Source organism: Scyliorhinus torazame, chromosome 8, assembly GCF_047496885.1.
Source record: "Scyliorhinus torazame isolate Kashiwa2021f chromosome 8, sScyTor2.1, whole genome shotgun sequence".
Taxonomy (NCBI): domain Eukaryota; kingdom Metazoa; phylum Chordata; class Chondrichthyes; order Carcharhiniformes; family Scyliorhinidae; genus Scyliorhinus; species Scyliorhinus torazame.
Genome location: NC_092714.1, coordinates 281320192 through 281338978, shown reverse-complemented (window position 1 = coordinate 281338978; position 18787 = coordinate 281320192). Strand labels below are relative to the sequence as shown.

The 18787-nt window shown below is 48.7% G+C and overlaps 1 protein-coding gene across 1 annotated transcript in view; it reads right to left on the bottom strand.

Moving 5' to 3' along the window:
- fer1l4 (fer-1 like family member 4) overlaps positions 1–17912 on the bottom strand; it is a 527478-nt gene extending 509566 nt beyond the window's left edge. Inside the window, exons 1-2 of the mRNA XM_072515422.1 lie at positions 17427–17912; positions 7125–7180 (exon numbers count right to left, since the gene is read on the bottom strand). Coding sequence (XP_072371523.1) covers positions 7125–7180; positions 17427–17505 — 135 coding nt within the window. The 5' untranslated portion in view covers positions 17506–17912. The remainder of the gene's footprint in view (positions 1–7124; positions 7181–17426) is intronic.
- Between the last annotated feature and the right edge of the window lie 875 nt (positions 17913–18787).

Genomic DNA, 18787 nt, shown 5'->3' with positions numbered 1-18787 from the left:
CCACTCGACCCATTGAGTCTGCTCCGCCATTCAATCATGGCTAATATTTTTCTCATCCCCATTCTCCTACCTTCTCCCCATAATCCCTGATCCCCTTATTGATCAAGAACCTATCTATCTCTGTCTTAAAGACACTCAGTGATTTGGCCTCCACAGCCTTCTGCGGTAAAGAGTTCCACAGATTCACCACCCTCTGGCTGAAGAAATTCCTCCTCATCTCTGTTTTAAAGGATCGTCCCTTTAGTCTGATATTGTGTCCTCTACTTCTAGTTTTTCCTACAAGTGGAAATATCCTCTCCACGTCCACTCTATCCAGGCCTCGCAGTATCCTGTAAGTTTCAATAAGATCCCCCCCTCATCCTTCTAAACTCCAACGTGTACAGACCCAGAGTCCTCAACCATTCCTCGTACGACAAGCTATTCATTCCAAGGATCATGCTTGTGAACCACCTCTGGACCCTTTCCATGGCCAGCACATCCTTCCTTAGATATGGGGCCCAAAACTGCTCACAATACTCCAAATGGGGTCTGACCAGAGGCTTATACAGCCTCAGAAGTGCATCCCTGGTCTTGTATTCTAGGCCTCTCGACATGGCACAGGATAATGCTCTGGTGACGGGGGTTTGAATCCAACCAGAGCAGGAAATTCAGCAAAAGAGTTTCAAGGGGTTGATTAAGAAGGGAAAAATAGAGTTCGAGAGTAAGCTTGCAGGCCACACCTGGAATATTGTGTGCAGTTTTGGTCTCCTTATCTGAGGAAGGATGTTCTTGCTCTAGAGGGAGAGCAGCGAAGGTTTACCAGACTGATTCATGGAATGGCAAGTCTGACATATGAGGAGAGATTAAGTTGGTTAGGATTTACCAGTTGGTAAATTGCTGGAGTTCAGAAGAATGAGGGGGGATCTCATAGAAACCTACAAACTTCTAACAGGACTGGACAGGGTAGATGCAGGAAGGATGTTCCTGATGGTTGGGGTGTCCAGAACCACGGGTCACAGTTTGAGGATACATAGAACATAGAACAGTACAGCACAGCACAGGCCCTTCGGCCCACGATGTTGTACCGACCATTTACCCTAATCTAAGATCAACCTAACCTACACCCCTTCAATTTGCTGCTGTCCATGTGCCTGTCCAAGAGTCGCTTAAATGTCCCTAATGACTCTGACTCCACCACCTCTGCTGGCAGTGCATTCCACACACCCACCACTCTCTGTGTAAAGAACCTCTGACATCGCCCTACACCTTCCTCCAATCACCTTAAAATTATGTCCCCTCGTGACAGCCATCTCCGCTCTGGGGAAAGGTCTCTGGCTATACACTCTATCCATGCCTCTCATCACCTTGTACACCTCTATCAAGTCACCTCTCTTCCTTCTTCGCTGCAGTGAAAAAAGCCCTAGCTCCCTCAACATTTCTTCATAACACATGCCCTCCAGTCCAGGCAGCATCCTGGTAAATCTCCTCTTCACCCTCTCTAAAGCATCCACATCCTTCCTATAATGAGGCGACCAGAACTGGACAAAATATTCCAAGTGTGGTCTAACCAGGGTTTTATAAAGCTGCAGCAAAACCTCGCGGCTCTTAAACTCAATCCCCCTGTTAATGAAAGCCAACACACCGTACGCCTTCTAAACAACCCTATGTACCTGGGTGGCAACTTTGAGGGATCTATGTACGTGGACCCCAAGATCCCTCTGTTCCTCCACACTTCCAATAATCTTGTCTTTAACCCTGTATTCAGCATTCAAATTCGACCTTCCAAAATGAATCACTTCACATTTATCGAGGTTGAACTCCATCTGCCACTTCTCAGCCCAGCTCTGCATCCTGTCAATGTCCTGTTGTAACCTGCAACAACGCTCAACACTATCTACAACTCCACCAACCTTTGTGTCATCGGCAAACTTACTAACCCACCCTTCCACTTCCTCATCCAAGTTATTTATAAAAACCACAAAGAGCAGAGGTCCCAGAACAGATCCCTGCAGGACACCACTGGTCACCGACCTCCAGGCAGAATACTTTCAATCCACTACCACTCGCTGTCTTTTGGCCAGCCAATTCTGTATCCAGACAGCTAAATTTCCCTGTAACCCATGCCTCCCAACTTTCTGAATGAGCCTACCATGGGGAACCTTATCAAAAGCCTTACTGAAATCCATATACACCACATCCACTGCCCGACCTTCATCAATATGTCTCATCACATCCCCAAAGAATTCAATGAGGCTTGTGAGACATGACTTGCCCATCACAAAGCCATGCTGACTATCTTTAATCAAACTATGTTTTTCTAAATAATCATAAATCCTGGGCGGGATTCTCCACTCCCGCGGCGAAGTGGCCGCGCTGTCGTGAACGCCGTCGAGGTTCACAACGGCGCGAAACGGCCCCGATCCTGACCGATTCAGGCCCTGACAATGGGCCAGGATCGGGGCCGCGTCATCTACATGCGCCAGGCCTTGTCGCCCGCGTAAAGGCGGCGCCGCATAGATGACGCAGCCGGCGCCGCATAACGGGCGTCATCCGCGCATGCGTGGTTGTCGTCCGCTCTAAGTCTGCCCCGCAAGAAGATGGCGGACGGATCTTGCGGGGCCGCGGAAGGAAGGAGGTCCCCCTTCAGAGAGGACGGCCCGACGATCGGTGGGCACCGATCGCGGGCCACCCCACATTTCAGGTACCCCCCCCCAGTGCAGGATCCCCCCTCGCCCCCCCGCAGGCCGCCCCCCCAGCGTTCGCGCGCTGTTCCCGACGGCAGCGACCAGGTGTGGACGGCGCTGGGGGGGAACCCGCCGTTTTGGCCTGGCCGCTCAGCCCATCCGGGCCTGAGAATAGCGGGGGTGCCGGAGAATCGCCATTTTGGGTGTCTGCGGCGATTCTCCGGCCTGCGGCCCGCGAAACTCGACCGGGCCGTTCCCGCCGCTTGGGAGAATCGCAGTAGGACGTCGGACCGGCGTCCCGGGAAATTTTGGCAGCCGAGGCGATTCTCCCAACCGACGCGGGAGTGGAAAATCGCGCCTCCTATCTCTCAGAATCCTTTCCAATATTTTGCTCACCACAGACATAAGACTGATGGGTCTGTAATTCCCAGGGATTTCCCTATTTCCGTTCTTGAACAGGGGAACAACATTCGCCTCCCTCCAATTATCCGGTACTACTCCAGTGGAGAGTGAGGACGCAAAGATCATCGGCAACGGCGCAGCAATCTCCTCCCTCGCTTCCCGTAGTAACCTTGGGTATATCCCGTCAGGCCCAGGGGACTTATCTATCCTGATGCTTCTCAAAATTTCTAGCACATCCTCCTTCTTAATATTGAGCCCATTGAGCCTGCTCCTCCATTCATTATGATCATGGCTGATCATCAAGTTCAATACCCTGATCCCGCCTTCCCCCTATTTCCCTGGATCCCTTTAGCCCCAAGAGCTGGATCTGATTCCTTCTTGAAATTACACATTTTGGCCTCAACTACTTTCTGTATTCCACAGATTCACCAGTCTCTGGGTGAAGAAATTTCTCCTCACCTCAGTCCTAAAAGGTTTACCCCTTATCCTCAAACTATGACCCCTAGTTCTGGACTCCCCCCACCATCAGGAACATTCTTTCTGAATCTAACCTGTCTAATCCTGGTAGAATTTTGTAAGTTTCTATGAGATCCCCTCTCACTCTTCTAAACTCCAGTGAATATAATCCTGGTTGACTTAGGGGGCGATTCTCCAATATGGAGGCCAAGTGTTCACGCCGTAGTGAACAGGGCCCGAGCACGACCTATTCTGGCCCCCATAGGGGGCCAGCACGGCGCTGGAGCAGTTCACGCCGCTCCAGCGTCCTTATGCGGCGGCAAATGGGCGCCGTGCCAACCCACGCATGCGCAGTCGGGGCAGCCCAATCCTGCGCATGCGTGGGGAACGTCTTACGCACGTCGGCCACTCACCAACATGGCGGCGGTGTTCTGGGGCCACGCGAGGAAAGGGGGGGGGGAAAAGAGGCCGGCCCGCCGATTGGTGGGCCCCGATCGCGGCCAGACCCCATCGGAGGCCACCCCGGCGAAGGAGCCCCCCTCCCTCCTCCACAGGCCGCCCCCCCAGCGTTCCCGCAGGCAGCGACCAGGGGTGGACGTCGCCGTCGGGAACCTGTCGTGTTGTAGCGGCCGCTCGGCCCATCCAGGCCGGAGAATCGCACGGCGCTGGTTTCCGGGGGGGGGGGGGGGGGGGGGGGGAAAATCGCGAGTGGGGGTCGGGGCGGCGTGGCGTAATTCGCGCGGCGCCCCGGTGATTCTCCCACCCGCCCTGGGGGAGGAGAATATCGCCCATAGATTCTCCTCCTATAACACTCCTGGTATCCCAGGCATCCACCTGGTAAACCTTGGCTGCACTCCCTCCATAGCAAGAACATCCTTCCTCCGATAAGGACACCAAAACTGCGCCCAATACTCCAGGTGTGTCCTCACCAACGCCCTATACAAAGGGATCAAAGGATAATTGTGGGAGGGAGGGGGGGGGGCATGGTGACGCAGTGGTTAGCACTGCTGCCTCATGGGGCCAAGAACCCAGGTTCGATCCCGGCCCTGGATCACTGTCCGTGTGGAGTTTGCACATGGGCCAGAGCAACACCTGGAGTCGGCTGCATCATAAGTTCGAGGGGATGCCCACTCACTGCACAAAACCAGAAGGAAACACATGTTCTGAATAACTCTATTGATCTTCACAGCATCATCATCACAATTCACAAACTGGACCTATATTGAGAACAAAAACAGAAAATACCGGACAACCGCAGCAGGTCTGACAGCATCTGTCAGACTGGAAACGTTCGCTCCCCTCTCTCTCCACAGAGGCTGTCAGACCTGCTGTGATTGTCCAGTATTTTCTGTTTTTGTTTCAGATTCCAGCATCCGCTGTCATTTGCTTTTATCTATATTGAGAACGTGTGCTGTAAAGTGTAAACATATTTCAGCACAAACACACCCAGTTTCACTAACGACAGTAGGTAGTCACTGAATTCCTATCCATTTATGCACTGCCACACTGACAAGAGCAACGCAATAACAGAAAGGTTGGGCCTAATTCTAAATAAGCCACTGAAGTTTCACTTCACCCATTGTTAATGATTCATGGTGTTGTGGGAAGGAGGAATTCAGCTGTTTTTTTGCGGAGAGATGGTTCAGGAGATTTCTCTGCTAGGTGGGGTTATCACTCAACTCTCCCTTCACCACACAGTCCATGATGGTTAGTTTAATTCACCTTTCATTTAAGGAGCTGCAGCAATGCCTCACCGCTTCAATGGAGTCAGTCATAGAAGTGTACAGCACAGAAAAGGCCATTCGGCCCATTGCATCTGCGCTGGTCCAAAACAACCACCCAAGTATTCTAATCTAATTTCCCAGCAATTGGCCCATAGCCGTGACTGCCCTGGGATCGCAAGCGCACATCTAAATAATTCTTCAATGTTTATGAGGGTCTCTGCCTCCACCCCCCTTTCAGGCAGCGAGTTCCAGACTCCCACCCCCCTCTGGGTGAAAAGGTTTTCCTCACATCCCCTCTAAACCTCCTGCCCCTCACCTTAAATCTCTGCCCCCTGGTCATTGATCCCTCCACCAAGGGGAAAAGTTACTTCCTGTCTACTCTATCTCTGCCCCTCAATTTTATACATCTCAATCATGTCCCCCCTCAGTCTCCTCTGCTCCAAGGAAAACAACCCCAGTCTATCCAATCTCAATTCATAACTAAAACTCTCCAGCCCAGGCAACATCCTGGTAAATCTCCTCTGCACCCTTTCCAGTGGCTATCCCTCCTGTAATGTGGATTCCAGATCTGCCCACAATACTCTAGCTGTGGCCTGACCAACGTTTTATACAGTTCCAGCATAACTTTCCTGCTTTAAAACTCTATGCCTCAGCTAATGAAGGCAAGTATACAATATGCCTTCTTAACCACCATATCCACCGGCTCTGCTACCTTAAGGGACGGGTGTACATCCACACCAAGGTTCCTCTGATCCGCGGGGCTTCCCAGGGTCCTGCCGTTTATCCTGTATTCCTTTGCCCTGTTTGTCCTGCCCAAGTGCATCAGCTCACACTTATCCAGATTGAATTCCATTTGTCACTGATCGCCCATCTGACCAGCCCGTCTATATCCTCCTGTAATCGAAGGCTAGCCTCCTCACTATTTACCACCCACCAATTTTTGTATCATTCACAAACTTACTGATCAACCTGCCTACATTCAAATCAAAATCATTTATATAAACAACAAACAGCAAGGGCCCCAACACTGATCTCTGCGAGACCCCACTGGACACAGGCTTCCAGTCTGAAAAACACCCCTCGACCATCACCCTCTGCTACCTGCCACTCAGCCAATTCTGGATCCAATTGGCCAAATTTCCTTCGATCCCATGGGTCTTACCTTCGCTGTCAGTCTCCCATGTGGGACCTTATCAAAAGCCTTGCAGAAGTCCAAGTAGATTACGTCAAATGCATTTCACTCATCTACACACTTGGTCACCTCTTCGAAAAATTCAATCGAAATGACCTTCCCTTAACAAAACCATGCTGACTGTTTTTGATTAATCGCTGCCTCTCCAAATGCAGATCAATTCTGTCTCTCGGAATTGCTTCCAATAGTTTCCCCACCACTGAGGTTAGACTGACTGGCCTGTAGTTTCCTGGTTTATCTCTTCCTCCCTTCTTGAATAATGGACTGCCAGATATTTCACTGAACTGGGAACAGTTCCAGTTTCAGACCCGGGTGTGTGATCCACTCATCAACTGTCTTTAATCACCATCAACTCACTCCTGCTCCTGATCCCAAGGTACTGACTGTACTGGATGCCTTTGCTGGTGTAATGATCTAACAGTCTAGGTTTACATTTTAAGAGTGTCAGCCTGGTTCATGTCTGTGGAAGAAATGTAATGTTTTGTAACCAGGTCCTTCAGCCACAGAGTTCACTATAACCTGTAGAGTTTTAGTCTATTTGTGTTTCATGTCCAGCAGAGACAGCCCAGCAACAGCAGAGAGAGTGTTGGGTTAATGGAACAGGCAGTCAGTTGGCGTTTGGATGGGATGAATGTTTCTTTACTGGGATTTGTGGGTGAATGATAAAGTTTTAAACACCACACTTACCTCATTGAAAACAGCTTCAAGTTCACATTTCACTTTTTTAGTCACGTGCGTGTAACCTGAGAACAGATGAAGAAATGTTAGTGTCAAACCCGAACGGGAGAGTCAACAGGAACACACGGTAGGGCAGAAATAAACAACTGGTTTATTATGGTGTGCACAGAATCACAAAACCTAGCCCTCCTCCCAGCAGGGTCGGCCACTATCCCTCCTCTCCCAGCAGGGCCGGCCACTGTCCCAGACCTGCTCCCAGCTCAGGGTTTTTATACAGATTAATTGACCCTTGTTAAGGGGAAATGGCCCGAGTTACAGAGGGAGTTCAGACCCAGCTGTGTAAGGGAGAACCGAATGTAGCACAGTCCTTAGCACCCAAGGGGGTTATAACTGTTACTCTGCACAACAATAATGACAAATCTCTCCAGCCTACCTGAGAAACGAATGTTTATTCCATCTTACTGAAATATAGCATTGTAGGAATTGTTATTGAAAAATGACCCGGGTCCATCGCGTTCACCTTCTGCCATCCTGGTAAAGCCAATGAAGCAGTTATTGGCTAATGACTGTGATTAATCTCTAACTCGGTGTTGATTGATGAGGGAGTGAACGGGATGGGGGTCAGGCTGGACAGTGGAGTTTAGGCCACAATGGGATCTTACAGACTGGCAGAGCAGATGTGATGGGCCGAATGGCCTGCTTCTGCTCCGACTTCTCTGATCAGTGAGGGCCTGACAGAGCAGACAATAGGTAAGGAAAACAACCCAAGGTGGGGAATGTCAGGAACCACAAGATCAAATTCACCTGTCCCTCCTCCCACATTAGATTCAGCACAACTCCCGTCTCAAATTACTCAGAGACTTTCATGAAAGAAACCTTTTCAATTTAAACTTGAATTAACACTATCTGCTTCCTGTCCTTATAAACTGTCCCTGGTGTTATAACCCCTTGGGGTCCAAGGCTCCATTCAATTTCCCCCTTACACAGCTGAGTATGAACTCCCCCGGTGATTGGGGGCGAGGTTTCCCCTTAACAAGGGAAAACTACTCAGTATAAAAACCCTGCCCTGGTGCAGGTCAGGGAGGGTGGCCCTTTGGGGAGAGGGGGTAGTAGTTGATTAATCAAGGAATGGAGTTGGGTTGGGCCTTCAGGGATTGGAGCCTGCCGGATGGCCTGCATCCTATCTTCCACCAGGTGAAGCCCCCTCCTGTCGACCAGGTTCCCTAAATAGGTGACTATGGGGGCATTAAAAACACACTTCCCTCTGCAGAGGCGGATGCCTGCCTGTTCAAAATGCCACAGGACTTCAGCCAGGTTCTCCAAATGTTATTTTGCTGAGGCCCTGGTGGTGAGTACGTCATCCAGGTACACGGCCACCCTGGGTAGGTGATGCGACCATCAATTCACATGAGACAGAGAGTTGAAGTGAACAGTGGTTTTAATCAGCTAGAACTGTGCCTGCCTGCAGCTGCTCTGTACTGAGTGCTGCCTACAGGCTCTATATACCTCCCCTGAGGGGGTGGAGCCACAGGCGGAGCCCACAAGGGCATCAACATAATACAATACAATGTAATGCAATTACAATGGTGAATGGTAGCAGTAATACATTCACCACAGTAGGCCCCCTGCATATTCTCCAACTTCACTCACTGAATTATAGAACATAGAACATACAACGCAGAAGGAGGCCATTCGGACCATCGAGTCTGCACCGACCCACTTAAGCCCTCACTTCCACCCTATCCCCGTAACCCAATAACCCCTTGTTGCTAACTTTTCGGTTGGTTCAATTGCTTTGTTTTATTACCTTTGCTCTTGAGTCGCCAGGTATCTTTACGATACCGCCACGAGGTACAAGTCCAAGTAATGATCAATAACTCAATACACCGATTAGTAAGATTCAAATCAAAGCACATTTATTATACACAGTAATCGCTACTCATGCACAAATTCTACGTCTAAGCTACTTCTACAACTAACAGGCCTATACTTAACTGCGGACTGGCCCACCAGGTCAGGGGAACAAATGGCCTCTTGTTTGGGTTCTGAGTCTGCGGGATTCGAAGTTGGTACGGATTGATAGCTAGGAGCGCCTATCTCGTAGTGAGCGTTGAATTAAGACTTACGGGCTTTCGGCGGTCACTGCACCGGTCACGGTCAAGGTTGGTTTGCGTTGCTGGGTGACCCGGGCAGGAAGAAGAGAGCGAGTTGAACTTGGGGGCTTAACTTTATAGTCCCCAGGGGCTTCCCGCCTTTCGGGGCGGACCCTGTACCTGGTTCTCGGTGATTGGACTTCGTTCCAATCGCTTGGTTCGATTTCTCCAATACTGGAGTGGTTCCCTGATCGATGGGCGGTCTTGAGGTGTTCATTAACCTCTTTTGTGTTGGCTCCTGCTGGCGCAGGGGAGTTTGGCTTAGTTTTGTGTGTCCCAAATGTTGCTATTGTTCCCGGGGATTGCTCATCAGTATGTAGATGGCTGCTACATTGTTATGCTGATGGTCGCTGGTATCGATGCTGTCTGGCCTTTTGCAGAGTTAAATACACAGTAAACCTGCACCTGCTGGTTTCTGTCTGTGTTGGCTGACTTTCCCATCAGCCTTTGCCGTTCGCCATTTTAAATCGGGAGTTGGCCAATTCAGTTGGCTACACCCCTCCTAACCTTTTTGGACACTAAGGGCAATTTATCATGTCCAAGCCACCTAACCTGCACGTCTTTGGACTGTGGGAGGAAACTGGAGCACCCGGAGGAAACCCACGCAGACACGGGGAGAACGCGCAGACTCCGCACAGACAGTGACCCAAGCTGGGAATCGAACCTGGGACCCTGGCGCTGTGAAGCCACAGTGCTATCCACTTGTGCTACCGTGCTGCCCAGTGAATTTAATCCCTTCAAGCACAGCTCGCAGGGTGAGACAGGATGTCATGGCCTAAAGTATTCAGTCCCCCACCGCAGTGATCATATTCCACCCCCCGCCCCCCCATCCTGGTGATCATATGCCCTCACTCCCCACCTCTCCCAGTGATCAATTGCGCCGCCCCCGCCACCTCATCCCCCAAAGTGTCACACTACTAATCACCCCCCCCCCCGTCCCGTCCCGGTGATCTAACCCCCTCCCCCACCCGTCCCGGCATCTAATCCCCTCTCCCTCCCCCTCCGCCCCCCATCCAGGTGATCTAATCCCCCCCACCCCCGTCCCAGGCATCTAATCCCTCCTCCCCCTGTCCCGGCATCTAATCCCCTCTCCCTCCCCCTCCGCCCCCCATCCAGGTGATCTAATCCTCCACCCCACCCCCCACCCCGTCCCGGGTATTTAATCCCCCCCCCCCCCCCCCCCCGGGGATCTAGTCCCCCTGCGTCCCACCGTCCCGCATATCTAATCCCCCATCCCGGGTTATCTGCAATGCCAATGAGCACTTTGTATCAGTGTTTATCGAGGAAGGTGCTGCTGACCATAACGGTAGAAGTGGAGATGGTTAAGGTAGTGAATTGGGTGAAAATAGATAGTGAGGATGTTGTGGAAAGTCTGGCTATGTTCAGAGTGAATATATCACCTGGTCCAGAGGCCATAAAGGAAGGGTTTGCTTTTGTCTTCCAATCTCCCCTCGAAACAGGGGTGCTATCAGAGGATTGGTGTGATATCTGTGATACCCTAATTCAAGAAAGGCTGCTCGGACAGTCTGAGTCACGACAGGATGGTCAGTTTAACATCTGCAGTGGGTAAGGTTTTAGAATAATAATAATAATCTTTATTAGTGTCACAAGTAGGCTTACATTAACACTGCAATGAAGTTACTGTGTAAAGCCCCTAGTCGCCACATTCCAGCGCCTGTTCGGGTACACAGAGGGAGAATTCAGAATGTCCAAATTACCTAACAGCATGTCTTTCGGGACTTGTGGGAGGAAACCGGAGCACCCGGAGGAAACCCACGCAGGCACGGGGAGAACGTGCAGACTCCGCACAGACAGTGACCCAAGCCGGGAATCGAACCTGGGACCTTGGCGCTGTGAAGCCACAGTGCTAACCACTGTGTTACCGTGCCCCCCCAGGGAATCAGGGAAGAATGAACAAACACTTGGAGCGTTTTGAGTGAATTAGGGAGAGGGAGCACAGACTTATGAAAGGCAGATTGTGTTTGACTAATCTAATTGATGTTTTTGATAAACTAACAGAGTGTTGATGAAGAGAATGTGGTGGAGGGTGTCTTTGAATTTTCAGAAAATGTTTGGCGAAGTACCACATGAAAGTCTGGTTAACAAAATCAGGACTCATGGAATAGGATGGAACGGGATTCAGATAGAAAAATGGCTTAATACAGAAAACAGCAAGTCAGAATGGAGGTCTGTTCCCCAGGGGTTTGTACTAAGACCCCTGCTTTTCTTGTTATATATAAATGACTTGGATAGAGAGTAATATTTCAAAATTTGCTGATGATTCCAAACTTAGAGGAGTGACAGACAGTGAGGATGATACCAATCAATTGCAACAGGACATAGATAGGTTTGTGGAATGGGCAGACTAGTGGCAGACAGAATTTAAACAGACAAGAGGTGATGCAATTTGGCAGACAGGTTATGGAGCTAATATAGACATAATGACACAGAGTTCTAAAAAGTGAGCAGGGACAGAAGGGGCTTGGATTTCATATGCACAGGACATATTGAGGGAGTGGTTAGCAAAGCCTATGGGATCTGGGCTTCATAAGTCAAGGCATGGAGTACAAAAGGAGGGTCATTACACTGAACCTTTATAATGCTCTAGTTAAGCCCCCAACAGGATATTGCATCCAGTTCTGACTACCATACTGTAGGAAAGAAGTGAAGATCCTTGAGAGGGTGTGGAGGAGATTTGTCAGAATTGTTCCAAGAATGAGGGATTTTAGCGACAAGATTGGGCTGAAGAGGCTGGGGCGTTCTCCTTGGAGCAAAGGAGAGTGGGGGGAGATTTGATGGAAGTTTAAAAGATTATGACAGGTTAAGGGTAAAGTAGACAAAGAAAAGCTTCACATTGGCTGATGATGAAAGAATGGAGGGGGCACAGTTATGGGAAGAGATGCTGAGCTCAAAATATAGAACATACAGTGCAGAAGGAGGCCATTCGGCCCATCGAGTCTGCACCGACCCACTTAAGCCCGCTCTTCAACCCTAGCCCCAAAACCCAACAACCCCTCCTAACCTTTTTGGACACTAAGGGCAATTTAGCATGGCCAATCCACCTAACCTGCACATCTTTGGACTGTGGGAGGAAACTGGAGCACCCGGAGGAACCCAAGCAGACACAGGGAGAACGTGCAGACTCTGCACAGACAGTGACCCAAGCCGGGAATCGAACCTGGGACCCTGGCGCTGTGAAGCCACAGTGCTATCCACTTGTACTACCGTGCTAAGAATACTTAATGAGGTTTGGCTTAGAGACCAGGCATCAATTCTCCTGTTGAAACAGCTACGTTCCTGGGAAAACATTGATTGATTGATGGGTCTGTTGTGATTCCATTCTCTGTGATCTGTTCTGCCAATTGTATAATATTTATTTACATATGTACATATGTACGTATGGATTAGGAGAAGGAGTGGGCCACCTGCTCCATCATGGCTGATCGGAATGTCACTCCAACCCCACACTCCTGCCGACCCCCGATAATCTTTCACCCTCTTGTTAATCAAGAATCTTTCCAGCTCTGCCTTAAAAATATTCAAAGATTCTGCTTCCACTGCCTTGTGAGGAAGAGAGTTCCAGAGACTCAGTACCCTCTCCTCATCTCTGTCTTAAATGAGCAACCCCTTATTTTTAAACAGTGACCCCAGTTCTAGACTCTCTCACCAGAGGAAACATCCTCTCCACATCCACCCTGTCAATACCCTTCAGAGTCTTAAATATTTCAATCAAATTGCCTCTTACTCTTCTAAACTCCACTGGATAAAAGCCCAACCTGCCCAACCTTTCCTCATAAGCCAACCAGCCCATTCCTGGTATCAGTCTGGTGGGGCTAAAGAGATCATGGGGGGGGAGGTGGGATCAGGGTATTGAACTTGATGATCAGTCATGATCATCATGAATAGCGGAGCAGGCTCGAAGGGCCGAATGGCCTCCTCCTGCTTCTATTTTCTATGTATGTTTCTATGAACCTTATCTGAACTGCTTATAACACATTAACATATTTTCTGAAACCAATACTGTACACACAGTACTCCAGATGTGGTCTCGCTCATGCTCTGTATAACTGAAGCATAACCTCACTACTTTTGTATTCAATTTCCCCTCGCAATAAACAATACCGTTCTATTGAATTTTACCAATTGCTTGCTGTACCTGTTTACCAGCTGTTTGTGATTCATGCACTAGGACACCCAGATCCCTCTGCGCCTCAGAGCTCTGCAAACCCTCACCGTTTAGATAATAAACTTAACTTTTTTCTTCCTGCCAAAATGGAGAATTTCACATTTCCCACATTATTCTCCATTTATCAGATCTTTAGAATCATAGTATCATATAGCCCAGAAGAGGCCCTTCGGCCCATCAAGCTTGCAGCGACACTCCCTTAACCTATCCGTGACACTTTGTAGCCTCCTTATGTCCTCTTCACAATTTACTTTACGATCTATCTTTGTGTCACGAGCAAATTTGGCAATCGTACCTTCAGTCCCTTCATCCAAGTCATTTATATAAATTATAAAAAGTTGATGTCCCAACACTGACCCCTGTGGCATAATATTTGTCACAGAAAAAACCCTTTTGTGTCAACTCTGTTTCCTGTTAACTAGCCAATCTCCTTCCATGCCAATATGTCATTCTCTATACCATAGGCTTCTATTTTCTGCAACAACCTTTGACATTAAAGAGGTTTCGAGTGCTTGCAGTTTCTGTTATTGATGTTTGAAAGGACCTGGGTGATTAACATTTTTATGAGGCTGTAGTAAAGAAAATATAAGAAAGTAGCAAGTTATGAATGAATGACTTTTAAAAGTCTTTTTCACACATTCTATTGTTATTGTAGGGTTCATTGGTTCTGTACAGAATGTATTGTAGATGAATGGGCTTGGAAGCGCCATAGGTTGGCATGAGGGTATGTGGGGCCATGGGGGTTGAGTGGAAGATCATAATTTGGCATGGAGGTATGAGGAGGTAGAATGGGTCGGGAGAATGATGTGGTATGAGGTGTCATGGATGGGCCATGGGGAGTGTGTGGGTTGAAGAAGTGTGAGTGCTTGAAGGCTGTTTTTTGTTTTATGGATTTTATTATAACTTGGATGAAGTCCCAGAGCACCAAATCAAGCCTTTTAAACAGCCCACATTATTACCTGGCAGTCCCTGTGGCTGCCTTCTACCTTTTTCTGGGATGGCGGGCCAGATTCCTGTTATTATCCAGCCCTCAAGAATGAAAATTGCACCTTTGATGGCACTTTCTTGCGAGGCAGGCGAGACAAGCTGGGAAATTTTCAGATTGCCACAATCTGCCTCCAAGATGAAAATCCAGCCCACACAGCTTGAGGTACAGAGAGGAATATTCAGTTCTGGGGACACAGAGAGAAGGGGGTTTGAGGACCACAATGGGGGTGGGATTTGGTGATCCTGGTGGAAAGTCTCTAACTAACTGAATGACATTAGATCTACAGACAAACCTGTGTTTCCCTGTCTCACATATTCATGTTTGTTAATCTAAATGAATCAATGGAAAATAAATCTAACATAAAGTTGATTTAGAGTTTTATTAATTAGACTTGCTAAATGTTTAGAATGTTGCATTTTGGAAAGTCAAATCAAGGTAGGCCTTTCACGGTGAATGGTCGGACCTTAGGGAGTAACGTGGAAGAGAGGGACCTTGGAGTTCAGGTGCACGGTTCTATAAAAGGTGGAGTGACAGGTAGATAGCGCAGTGAAGGCGGCTTTTGGCATGCTGGCCTTCATCAGACAGGGCATTGATTATAGAAGTTGGAAAGTTATGTTGCAGCTGTACACGACGTTGGTGGGGCTGCACCTGAAGTATTGTGGTCAGTTTTGGTCGCCTTGCTGTAGGAAAGATGTTATTAAACTGGAGAGAGTGCAGAAGAGATTTACAAGGATGTTGCCGGGACTCAAGGGACAGAGTTACAGGGAGAGATTGGACAGGCTGGGACATTTTTCTTTGGAGCGCAGGAGACTGAGGGGTGCTTTTATAGAGGTGAATAAGATCATGAGAGGCATGGACAGGGTGAATGCACTCTGTCTTTTTCCCAGGGTTGGGGAATCGAGAACTAGAGGGCACAGGTTTAAGTTAAGAGGGGAAAGAATTAATGGGAAGCTGAGGAGCAACCTTTTTACACAGAGGGTGGTACGTGTGTGGAATGAGCTGCCGGAGGAAGTGGATGAGGCAGGGACACTGATAACATTTAATAGGCATTTGGACAGATACATGGATAGGAAAGGTTTAGAGGGACATGGGTCAAATGCAGGATAATGGGGTTAGCTTCGATGGGCTTTTTGACCAGTTTGGGCCGAAGAGCCTGTCTCCATGCCCTCTATTCTAGGATTCTCTGATCTGTTTAATTTAAAATACAGCTCGTCTCTGGTAGGAGTAGTTAGTGTTTGAGCATAAGGTGGCCTTTGATGGGCTGAATGGTTGCTTCTCGTCTTATTCTGTATGATTCTTTTGTTTTATTGTCTTCTAAAGCAAAAGCTAAAAATGGAAAAGATAGAACGAGAGACTTTGGTACTTTGCAGCTAAAACGTTAAGAACAATAGCCATTAATCACCATTAATTAACTCATTAAATATAGAAGGACATTTTGGTTCAATCCATGACTTTTCAGATCTATTGAAGGTCACAATCCTGAAACTTTAAGTCTGTTTCTCGCTCCACAGACTCTGCCAGACCTGCTCAGGATTTCCAGCATTTTCTGTTTTATTTCAGATTTCCAGCACCCACAATATTTTGATTTTGAACCTGGCTCCGATTCCTGCATGGCCCTTGTTCGTCGGTGAGCAGAAATGTAATGTTAGAATAACTCAGGGCCTCTGCTGCCAATCAGGAGTCAGCCGAGGGTGTTTTTTCATTAATTTGTGTCATGTGGGTGTATTCCCAATCACTAATTTCCCCTCAAGAAGGTGGTTGTGAGCCACTCCCTTGAACCGCTGCAGTCCCTGTCGTGTAGGTACACCCACTGTGCTATTACATAGAACATACATACAGTGCAGAAGGAGGCCAATCGGCCCATCGAGTCTGCACCGGCCCATTCAAGCCCTCACCTCCACCCTATCCCCATAACCCAGTAACCCCACCCGACACTAAGGGCAATTTTGGACACTAAGGGCAATTTATCATGGCCAATCCACCTAACCTGCACATCTTTGGACTGTGGGAGGAAACCGGAGCACCCGGAGGAAACCCACGCAGACACGGGGAGAAAGTGCAGACTCCGCACAGACAGTGACCCAAGACGGAATCGAACCTGGGACCCTGGCGCTGTGAAGCCACAGTGATAACCACTGTGCTACCGGGCTGCCCTACTCGGAAGGGAGTTCCAGTATTTTGGCCCAGTGACAGTGAAGGAACGGAGATAAATTTCCCAGTCAGTGTGGTGACCAATGGTGGCCGAAGCTGCCCCTGTCTGACGGAGCGGTTAGCACTGCTGCCTCACGGGATAGCACGGTGACAGAGCAGTTAGCACTGCTGCCTCACGGGATAGCACGGTGACAGAGCGGTTAGCACTGCTGCCTCACGGGATAGCACGGTGACAGAGCAGTTAGCACTGCTGCCTCACGGGATAGCACGGTTACAGAGCAGTTAGCACTGCTGCCTCACGGGATGGCACGGTGACGGAGCGGTTAGCACTGCTGCCTCACGGGATGGCACGGTGACAGAGCAGTTAGCACTGCTGCCTCACGGGATAGCACGGTGACGGAGCGGTTAGCACTGCTGCCTCACGGGATGGCACGATAATGGAGTGGTTAGCACTGCTGCCTCATGGTGCCGAGGACCCGGGTTCGATCCCGGCCCCGTGTCACTGTCCGTGTGGAGTTTGCACATTCTCTCCGTGTCTGTGCGGGTCTCACCCCCACAACCCAAAGATGTGCAAGGTAGGTGGATTGGCCGCGCTAAATTGCCCCTTAATTGGAATAAAAAGAATTGGGTACTCTAAATTTAAAAAACTGCTGCATATCAAGTAACACTTGCAGAATGTTTTGGCGAGTGAGTTAGAAGGCCCTCGCTTCACCTCCACACGGTGACCTGAACAAACTGTCAGCAAACAGCAGACATTCCCGCAGCAAAAACAGAACAGCCCTCATCTCACTCCGGGCAAAAGAGGGAAGAGAGCAGGAACCGCGGATCCTTACCTCGGAATGTAATCCGAATTTGTCTGTCATACTTTCCGCTCAGGTTAGAGATCTTCTTCAGGTGCAGAACGAGAGACATCCTGACCTTTCGAACTCCGCTGGCAGACTTTTAAAAGTTGTTGTTTTCCTCCTAAGCGGGCAGATCTTGCTCCATTCTCGGCGAATGCAGAATGCTGCCTGGGGTTTGAATGATGTCCCCGCTCTGGCGCTGCCTGGAACGATTCTGCTTAGAATAACTTGCTCAATCGGATTCCAGGTTTATCAGCCAACACCTCCCACACCCAAATCAGTCCCTTCACAATTCATCTTGTGGCGTTCCGCCCCAGCCACAAGTGGAGAAATATTAAGTTCAAGTCTCAAAAATAAATAGGTAAATTGCTTCTACTATTTTTCCTTTAAATACAAAACACAAACTTACACAAATAATTCTCAACTTTCAGCTCTTACACATCATTCATGTTCCATTCAAACTCCTGAAATCACCTAATGTCTGCCTCAATTTGGGTCTTTCTGACAGAACATTTATTTCCTTGTTCCATAAATATATCCAGAATGTGGTCCAGCCCATCAATCGCTCCAGGCACTTCATTGTCCAGAATGCCAACTCTGACTTACTGAACTGCCATTGAACTCAGTAAAGAAAGGTCATCACATTCCACACACACTGGCTGCACAAATAACAAACAACTATCAAGGTGCAGGATTCCATCATCCTCATTATTTCTGCAGATCAATACCCGTCATTTGGCAAAGGATAGCAAGGCCACAATGGGCTGAATGGCCTTGTTCTGTGCTGTAAACGTTCTGTTTCTAGGTTGCATTGTGGTGCTGTGAGTTCCCACGTTGGCCCTTTGCACATTGACAGGGAGGTTTAAGTTTAGCCAGGGTGATAGGACTGGTTTGGGAAGTCCATTGCTCCAGACTCTCTCCGTGGGCAACAGTATCAATGATACAACCTGACACTTCCAATCAGTAGTCAATGAAAACGAGAGGAAAATGGAATTGGAGACAATCTATTCACATGGATAAGAAATTAATTGATCTCCAAATGGGGCAGGACAAATAGATAAAGTAGTCAAGAAAGCACAAAGGCTACTTTCCTTCATTGGTCAATGGTTCGGAAATGCGTCAGGCCACAGCCAGTGTTTTACATACATTTCTGAATTGTGATCACAATGGAGAGCATGCAGGTGCGATTCACCAAGGATGTTGTGAGGAATGGAGAATTCTGGCCAGGTGGGAAGGTTGGGCAGTCTGGGATTGTTTTCTATGGAACAGAAAAGGCTGAGGGCAGATTGAACTGAGGTGCATGAAGAACCACGGTCGATTGGATTGGAAGGACCCATTCTATTAGCAGAGAG